The sequence below is a fragment of the Molothrus ater genome, chromosome 37 (assembly GCF_012460135.2).
Source record: "Molothrus ater isolate BHLD 08-10-18 breed brown headed cowbird chromosome 37, BPBGC_Mater_1.1, whole genome shotgun sequence".
Classification (NCBI taxonomy): domain Eukaryota; kingdom Metazoa; phylum Chordata; class Aves; order Passeriformes; family Icteridae; genus Molothrus; species Molothrus ater.
In genome coordinates this window covers 664645-686150 of record NC_071664.1, presented here as the reverse complement: position 1 = coordinate 686150, position 21506 = coordinate 664645, and the positions used below count along the sequence as shown (strand labels likewise).

The 21506-nt window shown below is 63.2% G+C and overlaps 3 protein-coding genes across 4 annotated transcripts in view; 2 read left to right on the top strand and 1 right to left on the bottom strand.

Annotated features, from left to right (window-relative positions):
• Positions 1–1316: 1316 nt before the first annotated feature.
• Positions 1317–15818, bottom strand: LOC118700817 (protein PET100 homolog, mitochondrial). 2 transcript variants are annotated; one of them, XM_036405394.1, is made up of 4 exons: positions 15751–15818; positions 13851–13937; positions 13325–13357; positions 1317–1655 (listed from the first exon to the last, which is right to left on the bottom strand). In XM_036405394.1, the coding sequence occupies exons 1-4, from the start codon at positions 15775–15777 to the stop codon at positions 1602–1604; spliced, it is 201 nt and encodes a 66-aa protein (XP_036261287.1). In that variant the 5' UTR covers positions 15778–15818; the 3' UTR covers positions 1317–1601. The 2 variants fall into 2 exon arrangements, with proteins under 2 accessions (XP_036261287.1, XP_036261285.1); XM_036405392.2 differs by lacking the exon at positions 1317–1655 and adding an exon at positions 10379–12641.
• On the top strand, positions 3997–9460 carry PCP2 (Purkinje cell protein 2). Its single transcript, XM_036405391.2, has 4 exons — positions 3997–4164; positions 6109–6223; positions 8617–8753; positions 9300–9460. Exons 1-4 carry the CDS (start codon positions 4126–4128, stop codon positions 9303–9305), a joined length of 297 nt encoding a protein of 98 aa, XP_036261284.1. The 5' UTR covers positions 3997–4125; the 3' UTR covers positions 9306–9460.
• A 181-nt stretch (positions 15819–15999) lies between the features above and the next one.
• XAB2 (XPA binding protein 2) overlaps positions 16000–21506 on the top strand; it is a 37025-nt gene continuing 31518 nt past the window's right edge. The window contains exons 1-3 of the mRNA XM_036405396.2: positions 16000–16218; positions 18046–18194; positions 20712–20835. Of these exons, the coding sequence (XP_036261289.2) occupies positions 16000–16218; positions 18046–18194; positions 20712–20835 (492 nt within the window). The remainder of the gene's footprint in view (positions 16219–18045; positions 18195–20711; positions 20836–21506) is intronic.

The window sequence follows — 21506 nt, the reverse complement described above, 5'->3', positions numbered from 1 at the left end:
CCCCCAATGTCCCCAATGTCCCCAATGTTCCCTCAATGTCCCCCAATGTCCCCAATGTCCCCAATGTCCCCCCAATGTCCCCCAATGTCCCCAATGTTCCCCCAATGTTCCCCCAATGTCCCCAATGTCCCCAATGTTCCCCCAATGTCCCCCAATGTCCCCAATCTCCCCCCAATGTCCCCCAATGTCCCCCAATGTCCCCAATGTCCCCCCAATGTCCCCAATGTCCCCAATGTCCCCAATGTCCCCAATGTCCCCCAATGTCCCCCCAATGTCCCTCAATGTCCCCAATGTCCCCCCAATGTTCCCCCAATGTCCCCCCAATGTCCCCCCAATGTCCCCAATGTCCCCAATGTTCCCCCAATGTCCCCCCAATGTTCCCCCAATGTCCCCAATGTCCCCCCAATGTCCCCAATGTCCCCAATGTCCCCCCAATGTTCCCCCAATGTCCCCCAATGTCCCCCAATGTCCCCACTGTCCCCAGTGTCCCCAATGTCCCCCCAATGTCCCCCCAGTGTCCCCAATGTCCCCCCAATGTTCCCCCAATGTCCCCCCAATGTCCCCCAATGTCCCCCCAATGTCCCCAATGTCCCCCCAATGTCCCCCCAATGTCCCCAATGTCCCCCACTGTCCCCCTGTGTCCCCGTCCCAAGGTGGGGTTGATTGGGTGTAATCAATTAAGCGCCATTGTTGATGGGTGTAATTCATTAAGAGCCATTTCGGAGGGGTGCAATTCATTAAGAACCATTTTTGATGGGTGTAATTAATTAAGCGCCATTTTCGATAGGTGTAATTAATTAAGAGGTGTTGTTAATGGGTGTAATTAATTAAACACCGTTTTCGATGGGTGTAATTCATTAAGAGCTGTTGTCGATGGGTGTAATTCATTAAATGCCAATTTTTATGGGTGTAATTAATTAAAAACTATTTTCAATGGCTGTAAATAATTAAGAACCATTTTTGATAGGTGTAATTAATTAACCGCCATTTTAGATGGGTGTAATTAATTAAGCACCATTTTGGATGGGTGTAACTAATTAACCACCATTGTCGATGGGTGTAATTAATTAAGAACCATATTCAATGGGTGTAATTAATTAAGAACCATTTTTGATAGGTGTAATTAATTAAGAACCATTGTTGATGGGTGTAATTATTAAAAGCGATTTTCCATGGGTGTAATTAATTAAGGGCCGTTTTTGATGGGTGTAATTCATTAAGAACCATTTCCGATAGGTGTAATTCATTAAACACCATTTTTTATGGGTGTAATTAATTAAGCACCATTTTCGATGGGTGTAATTAATTAAAAACCATTTTCGGTGGCTGTAAATAATTAACAACCATTTTTATAGATGTAGTTAATTAAAAAACATTTTTCGATGGATGCAATTAATTAAGCACCATTTTGGATGGGTGTAATTCATTAAGAACCACCGTTGATGGGTGTAATTAATTAAACGCCGTTGTTGATGGTGCAATTAATTATGCACAATTTTCGATGGGTGTAAATAATTAAGGACCATTTTTAATGGGTGTAATTCATTAAGGGCCATTTTTAATGGGTGTAATTCATTAAGCGCCATTTTGGATGGGTGTAATTAATTAAGCGCCATTTTGGATGGGTGTAATTCATTAAGCGCCATTTTGGATGTCTGTAATTAATTAAGCGCCATTTCGTTAATTGCTCGCGGCTGCCAGGGGGGGATTGGGGACACGGGGTGACGCGGGGGGGGGACGGGGACATGTGGGGGACATTGGGGGGGACACGGGGACAACCGGGACCGAACGGGGACCCCAGAGCACCCATAGGACCCCAGAGCACCCATGGGACCCCATGGGACCCCAGAGCACCCACAGGGACCTCACAGCACCCATAGGACCCTATGGGACCCCACAGCACCCACAGGGACCCCATGGTGACCCCACAGCACCCATGGGACCCCATGGGGACCCCAGAGCACCCACAGGGACCCCATGGGACCGCACAGCACCCACAGGGACCCCATGGGGATCCACGGAGACCCCACAGCGCCCATGGGATCCCCGTGACACCCACGGGGATCTCATGGGCACCCCAGAGCACCCATAGCGATCCCACAGACCCCACGGCACCCATGGGAACCTCGTGGGGACCCCACAGACACCCACAGCACCCACAGACCCCACAGCGCCCATAAACCCCACAGCGCCCACGGGGACCCCCAGAGCAGCCACGGGGACCCCAGAGCACCCACAGACCCCACAGCCCAATGGGACACTACAGCACCCATGGGGACCCACAGCACCCAACAGCGATCCCATAGCACCCACGGGGACCCCACGGTGACCCCACAGCACCCATGGGACCCCATGATGCCCACGGGGACCTCATGGAGACCCCACAGCGCCCACAGCGATCCCACAGCACCCATAAACCCCACAGCACCCTCGGGGACCCCATGGAGACCCCAGAGCACCCACGGGGACACCACAGCACCCATGGGACCCAATGATGCCCACGCAGACCTCATGGAGACCCCACAGCACCCACAGCGATCCCACAGCACCCATGGGAACCCCATGGGAACCCACGGGGACTCCATGGAGACCCCACAGCACCCATGGGACCCCACGGGGACCCCGCAGCCCCCGCGGCCGCTGTTGGCACACGCGGCACCCACGGGTGCTCCCCCCGCGCTCCCATCACCCGCGTGTCCCCCCCGTGTCCCCTCCGTGTCCCCCCCGTGTCCCCCCCCAATGTCCCCTCCGTGTCCCCCCCGTGTCCCCTCCGTGTCCCCCCCGTGTCCCCCCCCGTCCCCGCTCGTGTCGCTCCCCGTGTCCCTTTCGTGTCCCCCCCCGTCCCTGTGTCCCCTCTCCGCTGTCCCCTCCCCAATGTCCCCCCCTCTCTTCCCCTGTCCCACCCGTGTCCCTCCCACGTCCCCCAATGTCCCCTCCCCGTGTCCGTGTCCCCGCTGTCCCCCCCGTGTCCCCCCCGGTCCCCGTGTCCCCCCCACGTCCCCCAATGTCCCCTCCCCGTGTCCGTGTCCCCGCTGTCCCCCCCGCCGTGTCCCCCCCCCGTCCCTCCCTGTCCCCGTGTCCCCCCCGTGTCCCCGCCCCGCATCCCCCGGTCTCCACCGTCCCCTCCCCAATGTCCCCCCCCCGTCCCCGTGTCCCCCCCACGTCCCCCAATGTCCCCTCCCCGTGTCCGCGTTCCCGCTGTCCCCTTGTCCCCCTCAATGTCCCCCCCCGCCCCCCGTCCCCCCGCTGTCCCACCCGTGTCCCCCCAGTGTCCCCTCCCCGCTGTCCCCCCCCAATGCCCCTCGTGTCCCTCCCCGTGTCGCCCGCTGTCCCCTCCTGTCCCCCCCATCCCTCCCTGTCCCCTCCTGTCCCCCTGTCCCCCCGTCCCTGTCCCCCCGTCCCTCCCCTGTCCCCCCTGTCCCCGTGTCCCTGCTGTCCCTCCCCTATCCCCAGTGCCCCCCGCGTCCCTGTGTCCCCCCCATCCCTCCCTGTCCCCTCCTGTCCCTCCTGTCCCTGTGTCCCCCCTGTCCCTGTCTCCCGCATCCCTCCCTGTCCCCTCCTGTCCCCGTGTCCCCCTCCTGTCCCTGTCCCCCCGTTTCCCCCCCGTCCCCCTGTCCCTCCTCGTGTCCCCTCCGTCTCCCCGTGTCCCCCCCCGCCATGTCCCCCCATGTCCCCCAGGGTCCCCCTGTCCTCCCCTGTCCCTTTGTCGCCCCCCCGTCCCCTCCCCGCTGTCCCCTCCCCAATGTCCCCCGTGTCCCCCCCGTCCCTGCTGTCCCCCCGTCCCCCCCCCGTCCCCCCCCGTGTCCACCCCCGTGTCCCCCCCTGTCCCCCCGTCCTCTCCCCAATGTCCCCCCCATGTCCCCCCGTGTCCCCCCCGCTGTCCCCCCCCGTCCCTGCTGTCCCCCCGTCCCCCCCCCCCGTGTCCACCCCCGTGTCCCCACCCGTGTCCCCCCCGTCCCCCCCTGTCCTCTCCCCCATGTCCCCCCCATGTCCCCCCCGTGTCCCCCCCGCTGTCCCCCCCGTCCCTGCTGTCCCCTCCCCAATGTCCCCCCCGTGTCCCCCCCTGTCCCCCCCTGTCCCCAGCTGCCATAAGAGGCCCCTCGGGGGCCGCTCCCCCCACCCGCCATGGCGGCCCCGGGGGGCTCCGAGCCCGAGAGCAACGCGGTGAGGGGGGACACAGGGGGACACCGGGGGGACACCGGGGGGACCGGGGGGACACAGGGGGGACACCGGGGGGACCGGGGGGACACCGGGGGGACACCGGGGGGACACAGGGGGGACACAGGGGGGGCACAGGGGGGACCGGGGGGACACAGGGGGGACACAGGGGGGACACAGGGGGGACCGGGGGGACCGGGGGGACACAGGGGGGACCGGGGGGACCGGGGGACACCGGGGACACCGGGGGGGCACCGGGGGACACAGGGGGACACAGGGGGGGACACAGGGGGGGCACCGGGGGGCACAGGGGGGACACAGGGGGGGCATAGGGGGGACCGGGGGGACCGGGGGGCACCGGGGGGCACAGGGGGGACACCGGGGGGACACACGGGGGGTTTGGGATCTGGGGCGGCCCCCGGCGGGGTTAGGGTACCCCTGAGGGGGGGTTGGGGTCTCGGGGGGGCACACGGGGGTTTGGGGGTACCCCTGGGGGGCGTTTGGGGGACCTGGGGGGCTCTGGGGGGACTCCGGGGGGATTTGGGGTATCCCCAGGGGGATTTTGGGGGTTCGGGTTTATTCTTGGGGGGGTTTGGGGTATCCCCGGGGGGGGGGTTGAGGGGAATACCTGGGAGGGTTTTGGGGTCTCGGGGGGCACAGGGGGGTCTGGGGGTGCCCCTGGGGGGTTTTGGGGACCCCTGAGGGAGGTTTGGGGTATCCCCAGGGGGGTTTTGGGGGTTCGGGGCTGTCCTCGGGGGGTTTGGGGGCACCCCTGGGTGCGTTTTGTGGGTCTGGGGGTGCCCCTGAGGGGGGGTTGGGGTCTCAGAGGGGCACAGGGGACACCCCATGGGACGGTTTTGGGGTTGGGGGCACCCCTGGGGGATTTTGGGGTATCCCCGGGGGGGTTTTGGGGTACCCCGGGGTATCACCGAGGCTGCCCCCCACATTTGGGGGTCACCGGGGGTGGGGGCGGCGCAAGGGGGCGGGGCTTCTGTTGGGGGGGGGTCCCCAGAGCGGGGGGGTCCCGGGACAGGACGGGTTCCCTGTTTGGGGGGTCCCTGTTTTGGGGGCTCCCTGTTTTGGGGGGGGGTTCCCTGTTTTGGGGGGGTCCCTGTTTTAAGGGGGGGGTCCCTGTTTTGGGGTTCTCTGTTTTGAGGGGGGGTTCCCAGTTTTGGGGTTTCCTGTTTTGGGGGGGTTCCCTGTTTTGGGGTTCCCTATTTTGAGGGGGTCTCTGACTCTCTGTGGCCACAGGGGGGTTCCCCGGCAGAGGGGGGTCCCCCGAACAGGAGGGGTTCCCTGTTTTGGGGGTCCCTGTTTGTTTTGGGGGGGTTCCTGTTTTGGGGGGTTCCCTGTTTTGGGGGGGGTCTCTCTTTTGGGGTTCCCTGTTTTGGGGGGGGTTCCTGTTTTGGGAGGGGTCTCTCTTTTGGGGTTCCCTGTTTGTTTTGGGGGTTCCCTGTTTGTTTTGGGGTTCCCTGTTTTGGGGGGGTCTCTGACTCTCCGTGCCCACAGGGGGGGTCCCTCGAACAGGAGGGGTTCCCTGTTTGTTTTGGGGGGGTCCCTGTTTTGGGGTTCCCTGTTTGTTTTGGGGGGGGTCCCTGTTTGTTTTGGGGGGTCCCTGGTTTGGGGGTTCCCTGTTTGTTTTGGGGTTCCCTGTTTTGGGGGGGTCTCTGACTCTCTGTGCCCACAGGGGGGGGTCCCCCGAACAGGAGGGGTTCCTGTTTTGGGAGGGGTCTCTCTTTTGGGGTTCCCTGTTTTTGGGAGGGGTCTCTCTTTTGGGGTTCCCTGTTTGTTTTGGGGGTTCCCTGTTTGGTTTTGGGGTTCCCTGTTTTTGGGGGGGGTCTCTCTTTTGGGGTTCCCTGTTTTTGGGGGGGGTCTCTCTTTTGGGGTTCCCTGTTTGTTTTGGGGTTCCCTGTTTGTTTTGGGGGGGTCTCTGACGCTCTGTGCCCACAGGGGGGGTCCCCGGCAGAGGGGGGGCCCCCCGAACAGGAGGGGTTCTTCTCGCTGCTGAGCTCCGTGCAGGGAACGCGGATGGACGAACAGCGCTGCAGCCTGGGGGGGGGCACCGGTGAGGGACAGACGGACAGACAGGGGACAGGGGGACGGGGGGGGATAGAGGGACAGGGGGACAGGGGGACGGGGGGGACAGAGGGGGGACAGAGAGGGACAGAGGGGGGACAGAGAGACAGGGGGACAGACAGGGGACAGAGGGGGGACAGAGGGACAAGGGGATGGGTGGGACAGAGGGATGGGGGAGGGACAGAGGGGGGACAGAGAGGGACAGAGGGACAGAGGGGGACAGAGGGACAGACGGACAGACAGGGTACAGGGGGACAGGGGGGGATAGAGGGACAGGGGGACAGACAGGGGACAGAGGGGGGACAGAGGGACAGGGGGACAGAGGGGGACAGAGGGACAGAGAGGGACAAAGAGGGACAGACGGACAGACAGGGTACAGGGGGACAGGGGGACGGGGGGGGGGACAGAGGGACAGAGGGACAGAGAGACAAAGGGACAGAGAGGGGGACAGGGGGACGGGGGGACAGACAGGGGACAGAGGGGGGACAGAGGGACAGAGGGACGGGGGGGGACAGAGGGACAGAGGGACGGAGGGACAGAGGGGGGACAGAGAGGGACAGAGGGGGGACAGAGAGGGACAGGGGGACAGAGGGGGGACAGAGGGGAGACAGGGGGACAGAGGGACAGAGGGACAGACGGACGGAGGGACAACGGGGGACAGAGGGGGTGGCACGGGTGAGGGACAGAAGGGGGAGCGGGTATGGGGACACGGGGGACACCGGGGGGACACACAAAGGGGACCCCGGGGACAGCAGGGGGACACCAGGGGCCCACGAGACGCCCACGGTGACCCGAGGGTCCCCAAGGGTGACCCGGATGTCCCCTGGGTGCCCCATGTGCGCCCCTGGGGTGTCCCCGAGTGCCCCTGGGTGCCCCTTGTGAACTGAGGTGCCCCCTGGGTGCCCCTGGTGACTCGAGGGTCCCCAAGGGTGCCCCCCTGTGTGCCCCTGTGTGACCCATGGGTGATCCAAGGGTGTCCCTGGGTGCCCCACGGGTGCTCCTGGTGACCCTGATGTCCCCGAGGTGCCCATGGGTGACCTGAGGTGCCCCTGGGTGCCCCTGGGTGTCCCCTGGGTACCCCATGTGACCCAGATGTCCCTGAGGTGTCCCCGAGGTGCCCCTGGTGTCCCATGGGTGCCCCTGGTGACCCAGGTGACTCCAAGGTGCCCCTGGTGTCCCCTGGGTGTCCCCGAGTGCCCCTGGGTACCCCTTGTGACCTGAGGTGCCCCCTGGGTGCCCCTGGGTGTCCCTGGTGACTCGAGGGTCCCCATGTGTCCCCCTGGTGCCCCCTGGCTGCCCCCGGGGTGCCCCTGGTGACTCGAGGGTCCCCATGTGTGACCCTGGTACCCCCTGGGTGCCCCTTGTGTTCCATGGGGTGCCCCTGGTGTCCCCTGTGTGTCCCCGCGTGCCCCCGGTTACCCCTTGTGACCTGAGGTGCCCCCTGGGTGTCCCTGGTGACTTGAGGGTCCCCACGTGTCCCCCTGGTGCCCCCTGGGTGCCCCCTGTGTTCCATGGGGTGCCCCTGGTACCCCTGGGTGCTTCATGTGTGTCCCTGGTGACTCGAGGGTCCCCGAGGGTGCCCCTGCTACCCCCTGTGTGCCCCTGGTACCCCCTGTGTGCCCCTGGTGTCCCCTGGGTGTCCCCGAGTGCCCTGGGTGCCCTTGGTGCCACCTGGTTGCCCCTGGTATCCCTGGGTGCCCCTGAGGTGCCCCTGGTGACTCGAGGGTCCCCGAGGGTGTCCCTGGTGTCCCCGGGGTGCCCCTGGTGACTCGAGGGTCCCCGAGGATGCCCCTGGTGTCCCCTGTGTGTCCCTGGTGACTTGAGGGTCCCCGAGGTGCCCCCTGTGACCCCCGGGGTGCCCCTGGTGACTCGAGGGTCCCCGAGGGTGCCCCTGGTGTCCCCTGGGTGTCCCCGAGTGCCCCTGGGTGCCCTTGGTGCCACCTGGTTGCCCCTGGTATCCCTGGGTGCCCCTGGGTGCCCCTGGTGACTCGAGGGTCCCCGAGGTGCCCCCTGTGACCCTGGGGTGTCCCTGGTGACTCGAGGGTCCCCATGTGTGACCCTGGTACCCCCTGTGTGCCCCTTGTGTTCCATGGGGTGTCCCTGGTACCCCCGGGGTGTCCCTGGTGACTCGAGGGTCCCCGAGGGTGTCCCTGGTGTCCCCTGGGTGCCCCTGGTGACTCGAGGGTCCCCGAGGGTGCCCCTGGTACCCCTGGGGTGCCCCTGGTGACTCGAGGGTCCCCGAGGGTGCCCCTGGTACCCCTGGGGTGCCCCTGGTGACTCGAGGGTCCCCGAGGGTGCCCCTGGTACCCCCGGGGTGCCCCTGGTGACTCGAGGGTCCCCGAGGTGCCCCCTGTGACCCCGTGTCCCCTCCCCCCCCGGCAGGAGGAGGGGTCTCGGAGGCGGCGCCCCCCGAGTTGGCCTCGCTGCTGGACATGGTGGCGAACACGCAGGGGCGCAGGATGGACGAGCAGCGCCTGCCCGTGCCCAGGCTGCCCGGCTTTGGCACCGGGGGGGCACAGGTGGGCACGGGGGGGGGTACCTGGGGGGCACAAGGGCTGCCCGTGCCCAGGGGCCAGGGTTTGGATCGGGAGGGGCACAGGTGGGCATGAGGGGGCACTGGGGGGCACAGGGGGGGTACAGAGACTGCAGCACCTGCCCGTGCCCAGGGTTTGGCAGCGGGGGGGGCACAGGTGGGTATGAGGGGGCACCTGAGGGGTACCTGGGGCTGCCCGTGCCCAGGTGCCAGGGTTTGGATCGGGAGGGGCACAGGTGGGTATGAGGGGGGTTCCTGGGAGCACTTGGGGACACCCAGGGTGGGCATTTGGGGACACCCAGGGTGGGCACGGGGGACATTTGGGGACACCCAGGGTGGGCACTGGGGGCATTTGGGGACATTGGGGGGCACGGGGGGCATTTGGGGACATCGGGGGGCACGGGGGGCATTTGGGGACATCGGGGGGCACTGGGGGCATTTGGGGACACCCAGGGTGGGCACTGGGGCTGGGGCTGGGGGCACCCCCGGGCACCCCATGAGTGCCCCCCCCACCCCCCTCCTGTGCCCGCAGGACTGAGACCCCCCAGGACACCCCAGGACCCCCCGGACACCCCAGGACCCCCCAGGACCCCCCGGACCCCCCAGGACACCCCCGGACCCCCCCAGGAACCGCCCGGGACCCCCCGGCCCCGCCCCTCCCCTGCTGTGTCCCCAATAAAGCCCCGAGCACCAGGGGTGGCACCATTGGGGACACGGGGGTGGCACCGAGGGTGGCACCATTGGGGACATGGGGGTAGCACTGAGCGGGGACATTGGGGACATGGGGGTAGCACTGAGGGTGGCACCATTGGGGACATGGGGGTGGCACCATTGAGGACACTGGGGGTGGCACCATTGGGGACACGGGGTGGCACTGAGGGTGGAACCAAGTGGGGACATTGGGGACACGGGGGGTGGCACTGAGGGTGGCACCATTGGGGACACGGGGGTGGCACTGAGGGTGGCACCGGGGAGTGAGTGACACCTATGAGGACACTGGGGGGGCACCGGGGGTGACAGCCGTAGGGACATTGGGGACAGGGGTTGGCACTGAGGGTGGCACCAGGGAGTGGACTCGACATTGGGGACACGGGGGTGGCACTGAGGGTGGCACCGGGGGTGAGTGACACTCGTGGGGACCTTAAGGACAAGGGGTGGCACCGGGGGTGGCACTGACACCTCTGGGGGTGGCACCGGGGGTCACACTCAAGGGGACCTTGGGGACAGAGGGGCACATCAGGGGTGAGTGACACCCATGGGGACATTGGGGACATGGGGGTGGCACTGGGGGTGGCATTGGGCAATGGGGTGGCACTGACACCTCTGGGGGTGGCACCAGGGGTGAGTGACACCCATGGGGACATTAGGGACATGGGGTGGCACCAGGGGTGACACCAGGCAGGTGTTGGCACTGGGGGTGGCATCGGGGGTGACACCCGTGGGGACCTTGGGGACACGGGGGTGGCACTGGGGGGTGGCACCAGGCGGGGGGGGTGACACTGGGGGTGGCACTGGGCACAGGGGTGGCACCAGGGGGTGACACCTGTGGGGACCCTGGGGACATGGGGGTGGCACCGGGGGTGGCACCAAGAGACAGGGACAGCACTCAGGTGACATCAAGGGACACAGGACACCCGCGGGGGTGGCACCAGGGGACACCGAGGGGCACAGGTGGCACTAAGGGACGGCAGTGCCACCCTGGTGCCACCCTGGTGCCACCCTGCGGGCAGAGCCAGCGCCGTTTATTGGGGCGGGGACAGCCGGGGGTGGCACGTGTCCCCAAACGTGTCCCTGACGCGTCACACGCACGTCACACCTGTCACACGTGTCACACGCGTCCCCAGCAGCGCAGGGACACACACGGGGGTGGCCACGTGGCCGGGGTGGCATCAGGCAGGACACGCGTCCCCTGTGCCACCAACACGGGCACAGCCCCGGCCACGCGCGGCATCGGCGGGGACAGAGGGGGACAGAGGGGGACAGAGGGCGCTGGCACTGTCCCCTTTGTCACCAACACGGTCACAGCGAGTGACACCAGCTATTGTCACTGTCACCAACGCTGTCACCAACACTGCCACAGTGTGGGACACTGGCTGTTGTCACTGTCACCAACACGGTCACAGTGTGTGACACCGGCTGTTGTCACTGTCACCAACACAGCCACAGTGTGGGACATTGGCTGTTGTCACTGTTCCCTCTGTCACCAACACGGTCACAGCGATGCCATCAACTGCTGTCACTGTCTCTTGTCACCAACACGGTCACAGCGAGTGACACCAGCTATTGTCACTGTCACCAACACTGTCACCAACACGGCCACAGTGAGTGACACTGGCTGTTGTCATTGTCACCAACACGGTGACAGCGAGTGACATCAGCTCCTGTCACTGTCACCAACACTGCCACAGTGTGTGACACCGGCTGTTGTCACTGTCACCAACGCTGTCACAGTGATGCCATCGATGCCATCGGCTGTTGTCACGCGTCCCCTTTGTCACCAACACGGCCACAGTGAGTGACACTGGCTGCTGTCACTGTCACCAAAACGTGACAGGGGCTGTTGTCACTGTCCCCTCTGTCACCAACACAGTCACAGCAAGTGACATCAGTCATTGTCACTGTCCCTTCTGTCAGCAACACTGTCACAGCGAGTGACACCGGCTGTTGTCCCCTCTGTCACCAACACTGTCACCAACACAGCCACAGCGAGTGACATTGGCTGTTGTCACTGTCCCCTCTGTCACCAACATGGTCACAGTGATACCATCAACTGCTGTCACTGTCTCTTGTCACCAACAGGGTGACAACGAGTGACACCGGCTGTTGTCACTGTCACCGACACGGTCACACTGTGTGACACCGGCTGTTGTCATTGTCACCAACACGGTCACACTGTGTGACGCTGGCTGCTGTCACACACCCCTTCTGTCACCCCAACACTGTCACAGCATGTGACACCGGCTGCTGTCACTGTCCCCTCTGTCACAGCAATTCCGGTGATGCCATCGGCTGTTGTCACACGTCCCCTTTGTCACCAAGGCAGCCACAGTGAGTGACACCGGCTGCTGTTCCCTCTGTCACCAATATTGTCACCAACACTGTCACCAATGCTGTCACAGCATGTGACAATGGCTGTTGTCCCCTCTGTCACCAACACAGCCACGGTGATGCCACCGGGTGCTGTCACTGTCCCGTCTGTCACTGTCATGGGGCTGGCACCGGTGTCCCGGTGACAGGGCGGTGACAGGGCGGTGACAGGGCGGTGACAGGCGTGTCCCGTGTCACCGCCACAGCCACAGCGCCGGTGTCACAGCAGGGCCACATCAAGCCAGGGGAGTGACGCCCCTGTCACTGTGTCCCCCGTCACTGTGTCCCCTCTGTCACCGTGTTCCCACTGCCACCATGTCCTCACAGCCACTGTGTCCCCACTGTCCCCATGTCCCCTGTCACCGTGTCCCCACTGTCACCGTGTCCCCACTGTCACCACCGTGTCCCGTGGTGGCCGCGTGTACCACAGTGTCCATGAGTCCTTGGTGTCACCACCGCGTCCCAGCTGTGACCCCACTGTCACCACCGTGTCCCACGGTGTCCATGTGTCCCCACTGTCCCTGCTGTGTCCCACGGTGGCCGCATGTCCCCATGGTGGCCGTGTCCCCGCTGTCCCCTCACGCCTGGGTCCCCATGGTGGCCGTGTGTCCCCTGGTGTCACTGCTGTGTCCCACGGTGTCCCCTCATGCCTGGGTCCCCATGGTGGCCGTGTGTCCCATGGTGGCCGTGCGTCCCCTGGTGTCACCGCTGTGTCCCCGCTGTCCCCTCATGCCTGGGTCCCCTTCCTCTCCCGCAGCCGCTGCTTCAGCTCAGCCATGGCCTGGCGCTGAGGGGACACACGGACAGTGACACACGGACAGGGACACACGGACACAGGGACACAGGGACAGTGACACAGAGACAGGGACACACGGACAGGGACACAGGGACAGGGACACAGAGACAGGGACACACGGACACAGGGACACAGGAACAGGGACACACGGACAGGGACACACGGACACAGGGACACACGGACAGTGACACATGGACAGGGACACGGGGACAGTGACTCACGGACAGGGACACACGGACACAGGGACAGGGACACACGGACACAGGGACACACGGACAGTGACACACGGACACAGGGACACGGGGACAGGGACACACAGACACAGGGACATGGGGACAGGGACATGGGGACAGGGACACAGGGACAGTGACACACGGACAGAGAACGGGGACATGGGGACACAGGGACATGGGGACAGTGACACAGGGACAGTGACACGCGGACACGGACACAGGACAGGGACACAGGGACAGAGGACAGCAGGGACTCAGGGGGACACGAGGTGGCACCAGGAGTGTCCCCTGTGTGTCCCCTCTGTCCCCCGCTCACTGCCCCATGTGGCAGGGGACAGCAGGAGGACATCGGATACAGCAGGGGGACATTGAGGACACAGAGGAGGACATTGGGGACACACTGGGGACAACTGGGGACAGTTGGGGACATTGGGGTCTCACCCGTTCCGGGGTGTCCGGCGGGAAAATCTCCCTCTGCAAAGAGAGCGCATCAGGGGAGGGGACAGTGGGGACAGTGGGGCCCAGGTGTGTCCCCAAGTGTCCCCAGATGTCCCCAACGCATCCCCAGCCATCCCCATGGGTGTCCCAGGTGTCCCTACAGTGTCCCCAGGGTGTCCCAGCTGTCCCCCCAAGTATCCCAGGATGTCCCCAGGGTGTCCCAGTTGTCCCCAGGGGTGTCCTCAGGTGTCACAGCCACCCCCAGGTGTCCCCAGGGTGTCCCCAGCCACCCCCAGGGTGTCCCAGTGTCCCCAGGGGTCGCCCCAAGTGGCCCAGGATGTCCCCAGGGGTGGCCCAGTGTCCCCAGGGATATTCCATGGTGTCCCCAGCTACCCCAAGGTGTCCCCAGGGGTGTCACAGTGTCCCCAGGGATATCCCAGGGTACCCCCAGCTGTCCCCAGCCACCCTCAGGTGTCCCCAGGGGTGTCCCCAGGTGTGTCCCAGGTGTCCCTGCAGTGTCCCTGCCCACCTTGCGGTCGATCACGTAATGCTGGAAGAGGTCGGCCTGGTTGGAGACCCAGAACACGGCCACGGGGAAGGACAGGTACAGGAACATCTGGGACAGTGACACCTGTGTCAGCTGAGTGTCACCTGAGTGTCACCTACCCCGTTACCTGTGCCACCTGTGTCATCCCTGTCACCCCCCAGACCCAGAACACGGCCCCGGGGAAGGACAGGTACAGGAACATCTGGGACAGTGACACCTGTGTCACACCTGTCACCTGTGTGTCACCTGTGTCACACTTGAGTGTCACCTGTGTGATCCCTGCCACCCCCAGCCCCAGATAAACACACGTCTGTAACAGTGACGCCTGTGTCACCTGAGTCCCCTCCTGTGTCACCCCTCCTGTGCCACCTGCATCCCCCGGTCCCGTTATCCCCTCTCCTATTCCCGTTCCTGTTTCTCCCTCCTCGTTCTCCCATTCCCCTCACCCCGTTCCCGTTATCCCCCGTTCTCATTTCTTCCCATTATCCCGTTCCCGTTCCCCTATTCCCGTTCCCATTATCCCCCTGTTCCCGTTCCCATTTCCCCATTCCCGTTCCCCCCTCCCCGTTCCCATTATCCCCTCATTCCCATTCCCGTTCCCCCATTCCCATTCCCCCATTCCCATTTCCCCGTTCCCCCATTCCCGTTCCCCCATTCCCGTTCCCGTTTCCCCGTTCCCATTCCCATTCCCGTTGCTATTCCTGTTCTCCAATTCCCATTACCCCGTTCCTATTCCTGTTATCCCCCACCCATTCCCCTTCCCCCGTTCCTATTCCTGTTCCCCAATTCCCATTCCCCCATTCCTGTTATCCCCCCCATTTCCATTCCCGTTATTCCCCCATTCCCGTTATTCCCCCCCTTTCCCATTCCTGTTCCTATTCCCATTCTCGTTCCCATTACCCCGTTCTCATTCCCGTTATCCCTTTATTCCGTTTCCCCGTTCCCATCCCCACTCCCATTCCCATTCCCATTCTCGTTCCCTTTCCCCCATTCCCATTCCCATTATCCCCATTCCCACTCCCGTTCCCATTACCCCGTTCTCATTCCCGTTATCCCTTTATCCCATTTTCCCATTCCCATCCCCGTTCCCCTGTTCCCATTCCCATTCTCGTTCCCTTTCCCCCATTCCCGTTCCCATTATTCCATTTTCCCATTACCCTCTTCCCATTCCCATCTCCATTTCCCATTTCTGTTATCCCCACCCTGTTCCCATTCCAATTCCCATTATCCCAATCCCATTCCTATCCCTGTTATCCCGTTCCCATTCCCATTCCGCTTCCCATCCCCGTTCCCATTTCCTATTCCTGTTATCCCCCACCTGTTCCCATTCCCATTCTCCATTCCCATTCCAATTCCCCTTTCTCTTTCCCATTCCCATTATCCCATTCCCAATCCCATTCCCATTATCCCATTCCCATTATCCCATTCCCGTTTCCATTCCCACTCCCATTCCCGTTATCCCATTATCCCTTTATCCCATTATCCCGTTATCCAATTCCCATTCCCGTTTCCATCCCCCCATTCTCATTTCCCATTCCCATTCCCATCCCCATTCCCACCCCACAATCCCATTCCCCCACTCCCATTCCCATGTTCCTATCCCCATCCCTATTCCCTTTCCCTCATCCCCATTCCCACCCCACAATCCCATTCCCCCATTCCCATTCCCATATTCCTATTCCTATCCCCATCCTCATTCCCTTTCCCCCATTCCCATTCCCGTTCCCCCATTCCCATTCCCATCCCCATTCCCTTTCCCCCATTCCCATTCCCGTTCCCCCATCCCCATTCCCATCCCCATTCCCTTTCCCCCATTCCCGTTCCCCCATCCCCATTCCCTTTCCCCCATTCCCATCCCCATTCCCGTTCCCCTCTCTCGCACCCTCAGGATCTCCAGCTTCACCCCCATAGCTCCTCCAGTCCCCTCACGCTTCCGGCTCCCAACCCCGCAACACCGCTAACGCCCATTGGCCGCACCTCCAGCACCACCACACTCTATTGGCTAAGCGCGGCGCCAAGGGGGCGGAGCGAAACAGCGATTTGACCAATGAGAAGCGAGCGCGGGAAGGACGGAAGCGGAGGCGCCGGAAGTGCGTGCGGCGCGCCGGAAGTGAGGGAGCAGCGCGGGGAAATGGCGGCGGCTGAGGCGGAGATGGCAGCGCGGGAGGAGCCGCCGGGAGCGGGAGCGGGAGCGGGGCCCTGCCCGGAGCAGCAGCCGGGAGCGATGGAGGGACCGGCAGCGATGGAGGAACCCGGGCCGGCAGCGGGGCCGGTGGGGGAAGCGGGGCCCGCAGCGGTGGTGGCGGATCCCGGAGCGGGGCCGGTTCCGGAGCGGCCCGAGCTGTGCTTTGTGAGTGCGGGGCCGGCCCCTCGTGTCACCCCCTGTCCGTTCCTGTCACCTCCTGCCCCGCGCTGTCCATTCCTGTCCCTTTCTGTCACATTTTGTCACCCCTTGTCCCCTTCTGTCCATTCCTGTCACCCTCTGTTCCCCTTTGTCACCTCCTGTCTCCTCTTGTCCAGCTCTGTCACCTCCTGTCCTCCGTTGTCAGCTCTTTTCCATTCCTGTCCCTTCCTGTCACATTTTGTCACCTCCCGTCCCCTCCTGTCCAGCTCTGCCATCTCCTGTCCCTTCCTGTCACTCCCTGTCCGCTCCTGTCATCTCTTGTCCATTGCTGTCCCCATTGCTGTCCCCATCTGTGTCACCTCCTGTCCCCTCTTGTCACATTTTGGCACCTTCTGTCCTCTCCTGTCCCTTCCTGTCCCCTCCTGTCCCACCCTGTCCCCATTTCTGATCCCATCCATGTCCCCTTCTGTCCATTCCTGTCACCTCCTGTCCCCTCCTGTCCATTCCTGTCACCCTCTGTTCCCCTTTGTCACCTCCTATCCTCCGTTGTCACCTCTTTTCCATTCCTGTCCCTTCCTGTCACATTTTGTCACCTCCTGTCCCCTCCTGTCCAGCTCTGCCATCTCCTGTCCCTTCCTGTCACCCCCTGTCCCCTCCTCTCCCCTCCTCTCCCCTCCTGTCATCTCTTGTCCATTGCTGTCCCCATTGCTGTCTCCATCTGTGTCACCTCCTGTCCCCTCTTGTCACATTTTGGCACCTTCTGTCCTCTCCTGTCCCTTCCTGTCCCCTCCTGTCCCACCCTGTCCCCATTTCTGATCCCATCCATGTCCCCTTCTGTCCCTTCCTGTCACCTCCTGTCACATTTTGTCACCTCCTGTCCCATCCCTGTCCCCTCCTGTCCAATCCCTGTCCCCTCTCATGTCCCCCTGTCCCCATGTCCCCATTCCCTCTCCAGGCCCTTTGTCCGCAGCATTTCCCACGTCTGTGTCCCCAGCCCTGTCCCCATGTCCCGGTGCCACCCTGTCCCTGTCACCCCTGGCTCTGTCCCGTCCTGCTGGTGCTCTGTGCTCGCTCCTTGGCCCTGTCCCCTCAGTGTCCCCATCCCTGTCCCCTTCCTGTCCCTGTTCCTATCTCTGTCCCCTCCCCGTCCCCTCTCCCTCTGTCACTGCTGGCTTCTGTCCCTACCCTTCCCCCCATCCTGGTCCCTTTGTCCCCCTCTCCTGTCCCCTGCTGTCCCCTGTGTCCCCTGGCTGTCCCCTGCTGTCCCCTGGCTCTCCCCTGGCTGTCCCCTGTGCCCTGTGCTGTGTCCCCTGTCCCTGTCTCTGTGTCCTACCAGGAGGATGAGCAGGAGCTGTCCCCTGTCCCCAGAGGTGTCCCCTGGCTGTCCCCATGTCCCCAGTGTCCCTTTAGGAGGAGGAGGATGAGCTGTTCCCTGTCCCTGTGTGTGTCCCCAATGTCCCCAATGTCCCCATGCAGGAGGAAGAGGAGTTGCAGCACGAGGAGGAGCTGTCCCTGTGTGTGTCCCCAGTGTCCCCAATGTCCCCAATTGTCCCCTCAGGAGGAAGAGGAGGTGCAGCACGAGGAGGAGCTGTCCCTGTGTGTGTCCCCAGTGTCCCCTCAATGTCCCCAATGTCCCCAATGCAGGAGGAAGAGGAGGTGCAGCACGAGGAGGAGCTGTCCCTGTGTGTGTCCCCAATGTCCCCTCAATGTCCCCAATGTCCCCATACAGGAGGAAGAGGAGGTGCAGCACATGGAGGAGCTGTCCCTGTGTGTGTCCCCTGAGTGTCCCCAGTGTCCCCTGAGTGTCCCCAATGTCCCCAATTGTCCCCTCAGGAGGAAGAGGAGGTGCAGCACGAGGAGGAGCTGCTCCGGAACCCGTTCTCGGTGCGGGGATGGCTCCGTTACGCCCAGGCCCGGCAGCGCGGGCCCCGCCCCCGCCTCAACCAAATCTACGAGAGAGCCCTGAGGGAGCTGCCGGGCAGGTACGGGGGCATGGGCACACCTGGGGGGCATGGGCACACCTGGGGGGGCATGGGCACACCTGGGCACACCTGGGATACACCTGGGGTACACCTGGGCACACCTGTTATACACCTGGGGTACACCTGGGATACACCTGGGATACACTGAGGGAGCTGCCGGGCAGGTACGGGGGCATGGGCACACCTGGGATACACCTGGAATACACCTGGGATATACCTGGGATACACCTGGGCACACCTGGGATACACCTGGGATACACCTGGGAACACCTGGGGTACACCTGGGATACACCTGGGAACACCTGGGGTACACCTGGGATACACCTGGGCACACCTGTTATACACCTGGGATACACCTGGGGTACACGTGGGCACACCTGGGCACACCTGGGATACACCTGGGAACACCTGTTATACACCTGGGGTACACCTGGGATACACCTGGGAACACCTGTTATACACCTGAGGCACACCTGGGCACACCTGGGATACACCTGGGATACACCTGGGATACACCTGAGAGCCCTGAGGGAGCTGCCGGGCAGGTACGGGGGCATGGGCACACCTGGGCACACCTGGGGGGGCATGGGCACACCTGGGGCACCTGGGATGCACCTGGGATACACCTGGGATACACCTGAGGGAGCTGCCTGGCAGGTATGGGGACACCTGGGGGCACCTGGGATACACCTGGGCACACCTGGGATACACCTGGGCACACCCGGGGGGACGTGGGGACAACTGGGATACACCTGAGGGCATCTGGGATACACCTGAGGGAGCTGCCCGGCAGGTATGGGGGCACCTGGGCACACGTGGGGGGCACCTGGGGGGGCATGGGCACACCTGAGAGCCCTGAGAGAGCTGCCTGGCAGGTACGGGCACACCTGGGATACACCTGGGCACACCTGGGGGCAGCTGGGCACACCTGGCAGACACCTGGGATACACCTGGGGGTACCTGGGACACACCTGGGCACACCTGAGGGGCACCTGGCATACACCTAGGAGCAGCTGGCATACACCTGGGTACACCTGGGATACACCTGGGATACACCTGGGCACACCTGGGCACCAGAGGTGCACCTGGGAAGGCACAGGGACCTTTGGGGGCTCACCTGGGCACATTTGGGGCACACCTGGGGGGCTCAGGGACCTTTGGGGACTCACCTGGGCACACCTGGGCACACCTGGGGGGCACAGGAGGGAGCACCTGAGTGCCCTGGTGGGGGCAGGTGGGGCCCTGCCGGGTCCCCTCAAGGGGACAGGGACAGCCAGGTCCTCTCAGGTGACAGCAGGTGACAGGGGCTGGCACAGGTGACAGTAGTGACACAGGTGACAGGGTGGCACAGGTGATGGGGGTGACACAGGTGACACAGGTGACAGGGTGGCCCCAGTGACAGGGTTGGCACAGGTGACAGAGATGTCCCCAGTGCCAGGTGACCCAAGTGACACCTGTGTCACCTGTGTCACCTGTGTCACCTGTCCCCAGTTACAAGCTGTGGTACCACCAGTACCTGTGACAGGTGTGACAGGGGTGTCAGTGACACTGATGACAGGTGTGACAGGTGACAGGTGCCAGGTGTGACAGGGGTGTCAGTGACACTGATGACAGGTGTGTCACCTGTCCCCAGTTACAAGCTGTGGTACCAGTACCTGTGACAGGTGTGACAGGTGTGACAGGGGTGTCAGTGACACTGATGACAGGTGTGTCACCTGTGTCACCTGTGTCACCTGTGTCCCCAGTTACAAGCTGTGGTACCAGTACCTGTGACAGGTGTGACAGGTGCCAGGTGTGACAGGTGTCACCTGTCCCCAGTTACAAGCTGTGGTACCAGTACCTGTGACAGGTGTATTAGGGTATCAGTGACACTGATGACAGGTGTCTCACCTGTGTCACCTGTCCCCAGTTACAAGCTGTGGTACCAGTACCTGTGACAGGTGTGTCAGGTGTGTCAGTGACACTGATGACAGGTGTCTCACCTGTGTCACCTGCGTCACCTATGTCCCCAGTTACAAGCTGTGGTACCAGTAGCTGTGACAGGTGTGACAGGGGTGTCAGTGACACTGATGACAGGTGTGTCACCTGTGTCACCTGTGTCACCTGTCCCCAGTTACAAGCTGTGGTACCAGTACCTGTGACAGGTGTGACAGGTGTGACAGGTAACACTGATGACAGGTGTGTCACCTGTGTCACCTGTGTCACCTGTCCCCAGTTACAAGCTGTGGTACCAGTACCTGTGACAGGTGTGACAGGTGTGTCAGTGACACTGATGACAGGTGTCTCACCTGTGTCACCTGTGTCACCTGTCCCCAGTTACAAGCTGTGGTACCAGTACCTGTGACAGGTGTATTAGGGTGTCAGTGACACTGATGACAGGTGTCTCACCTGTCTCACCTGTGTCACCTGTCCCCAGTTACAAGCTGTGGTACCAGTACCTGTGACAGGGGTGTCAGGTGTGTCAGTGACACTGATGACAGGTGTGTCACCTGTGTCACCTGTGTCACCTGTCCCCAGTTACAAGCTGTGGTACCAGTACCTGCGGCAGCGCCGGGCCCAGGTCAAAGGTCGCTGTCCCTCTGACCCCGCCTTCGAGGAGGCCAACGCCGTGCACGAGAGAGCGCTGGTGTTCATGCACAAGGTGGGCACACCTGGGGGGACACCTGGGGGGACACCTGCAGGCATGGGGGGACACCTGGGGACATGGGGGGGACACCTGGGGACATGGGGGGACACCTGGGGATGTGAGGGGCCAACGCCGTGCACGAGAGAGCGCTGGTGTTCATGCACAAGGTGGGCACACCTGGGACACCTGGGGGGACAGCTGGGGACATGGGGACAGCTGGGGACATGGGACATTGGGGGGGACACCTGGGGACATGGGGCGTCTGGGGGGACACCTGGGGGGGACACCTGGGGACGCCAGGGACACGTGGGGATGTGAGGGGATACTTGGGGACATAAGGGGACAGCTGGGTGGGTACGGGGACACCTGAGGGGACACCTGGGGACACTTGAGACACCTGGTGACATGGGACACCTGGGGACAGCTGGGGGACAGCTGGGTGGGTACGGGGACACCTGAGGGGACACCTGGGGACACTTGAGACACCTGGGGACATGGGACACCTGGGGACAGCTGGGGGACAGCTGGGTGGACATGGGGACACCTGGGGGGACCTGGGGACAGCTGGAGAGACATGAGAGACCTGGGACAACTGGGGACACATGGGATAGCTGGGGAGACACCTGGGGGCACATCTGGGGACATGGGGGGACACCTGGGGGGACATGGGGCAACATCTGGGGGGG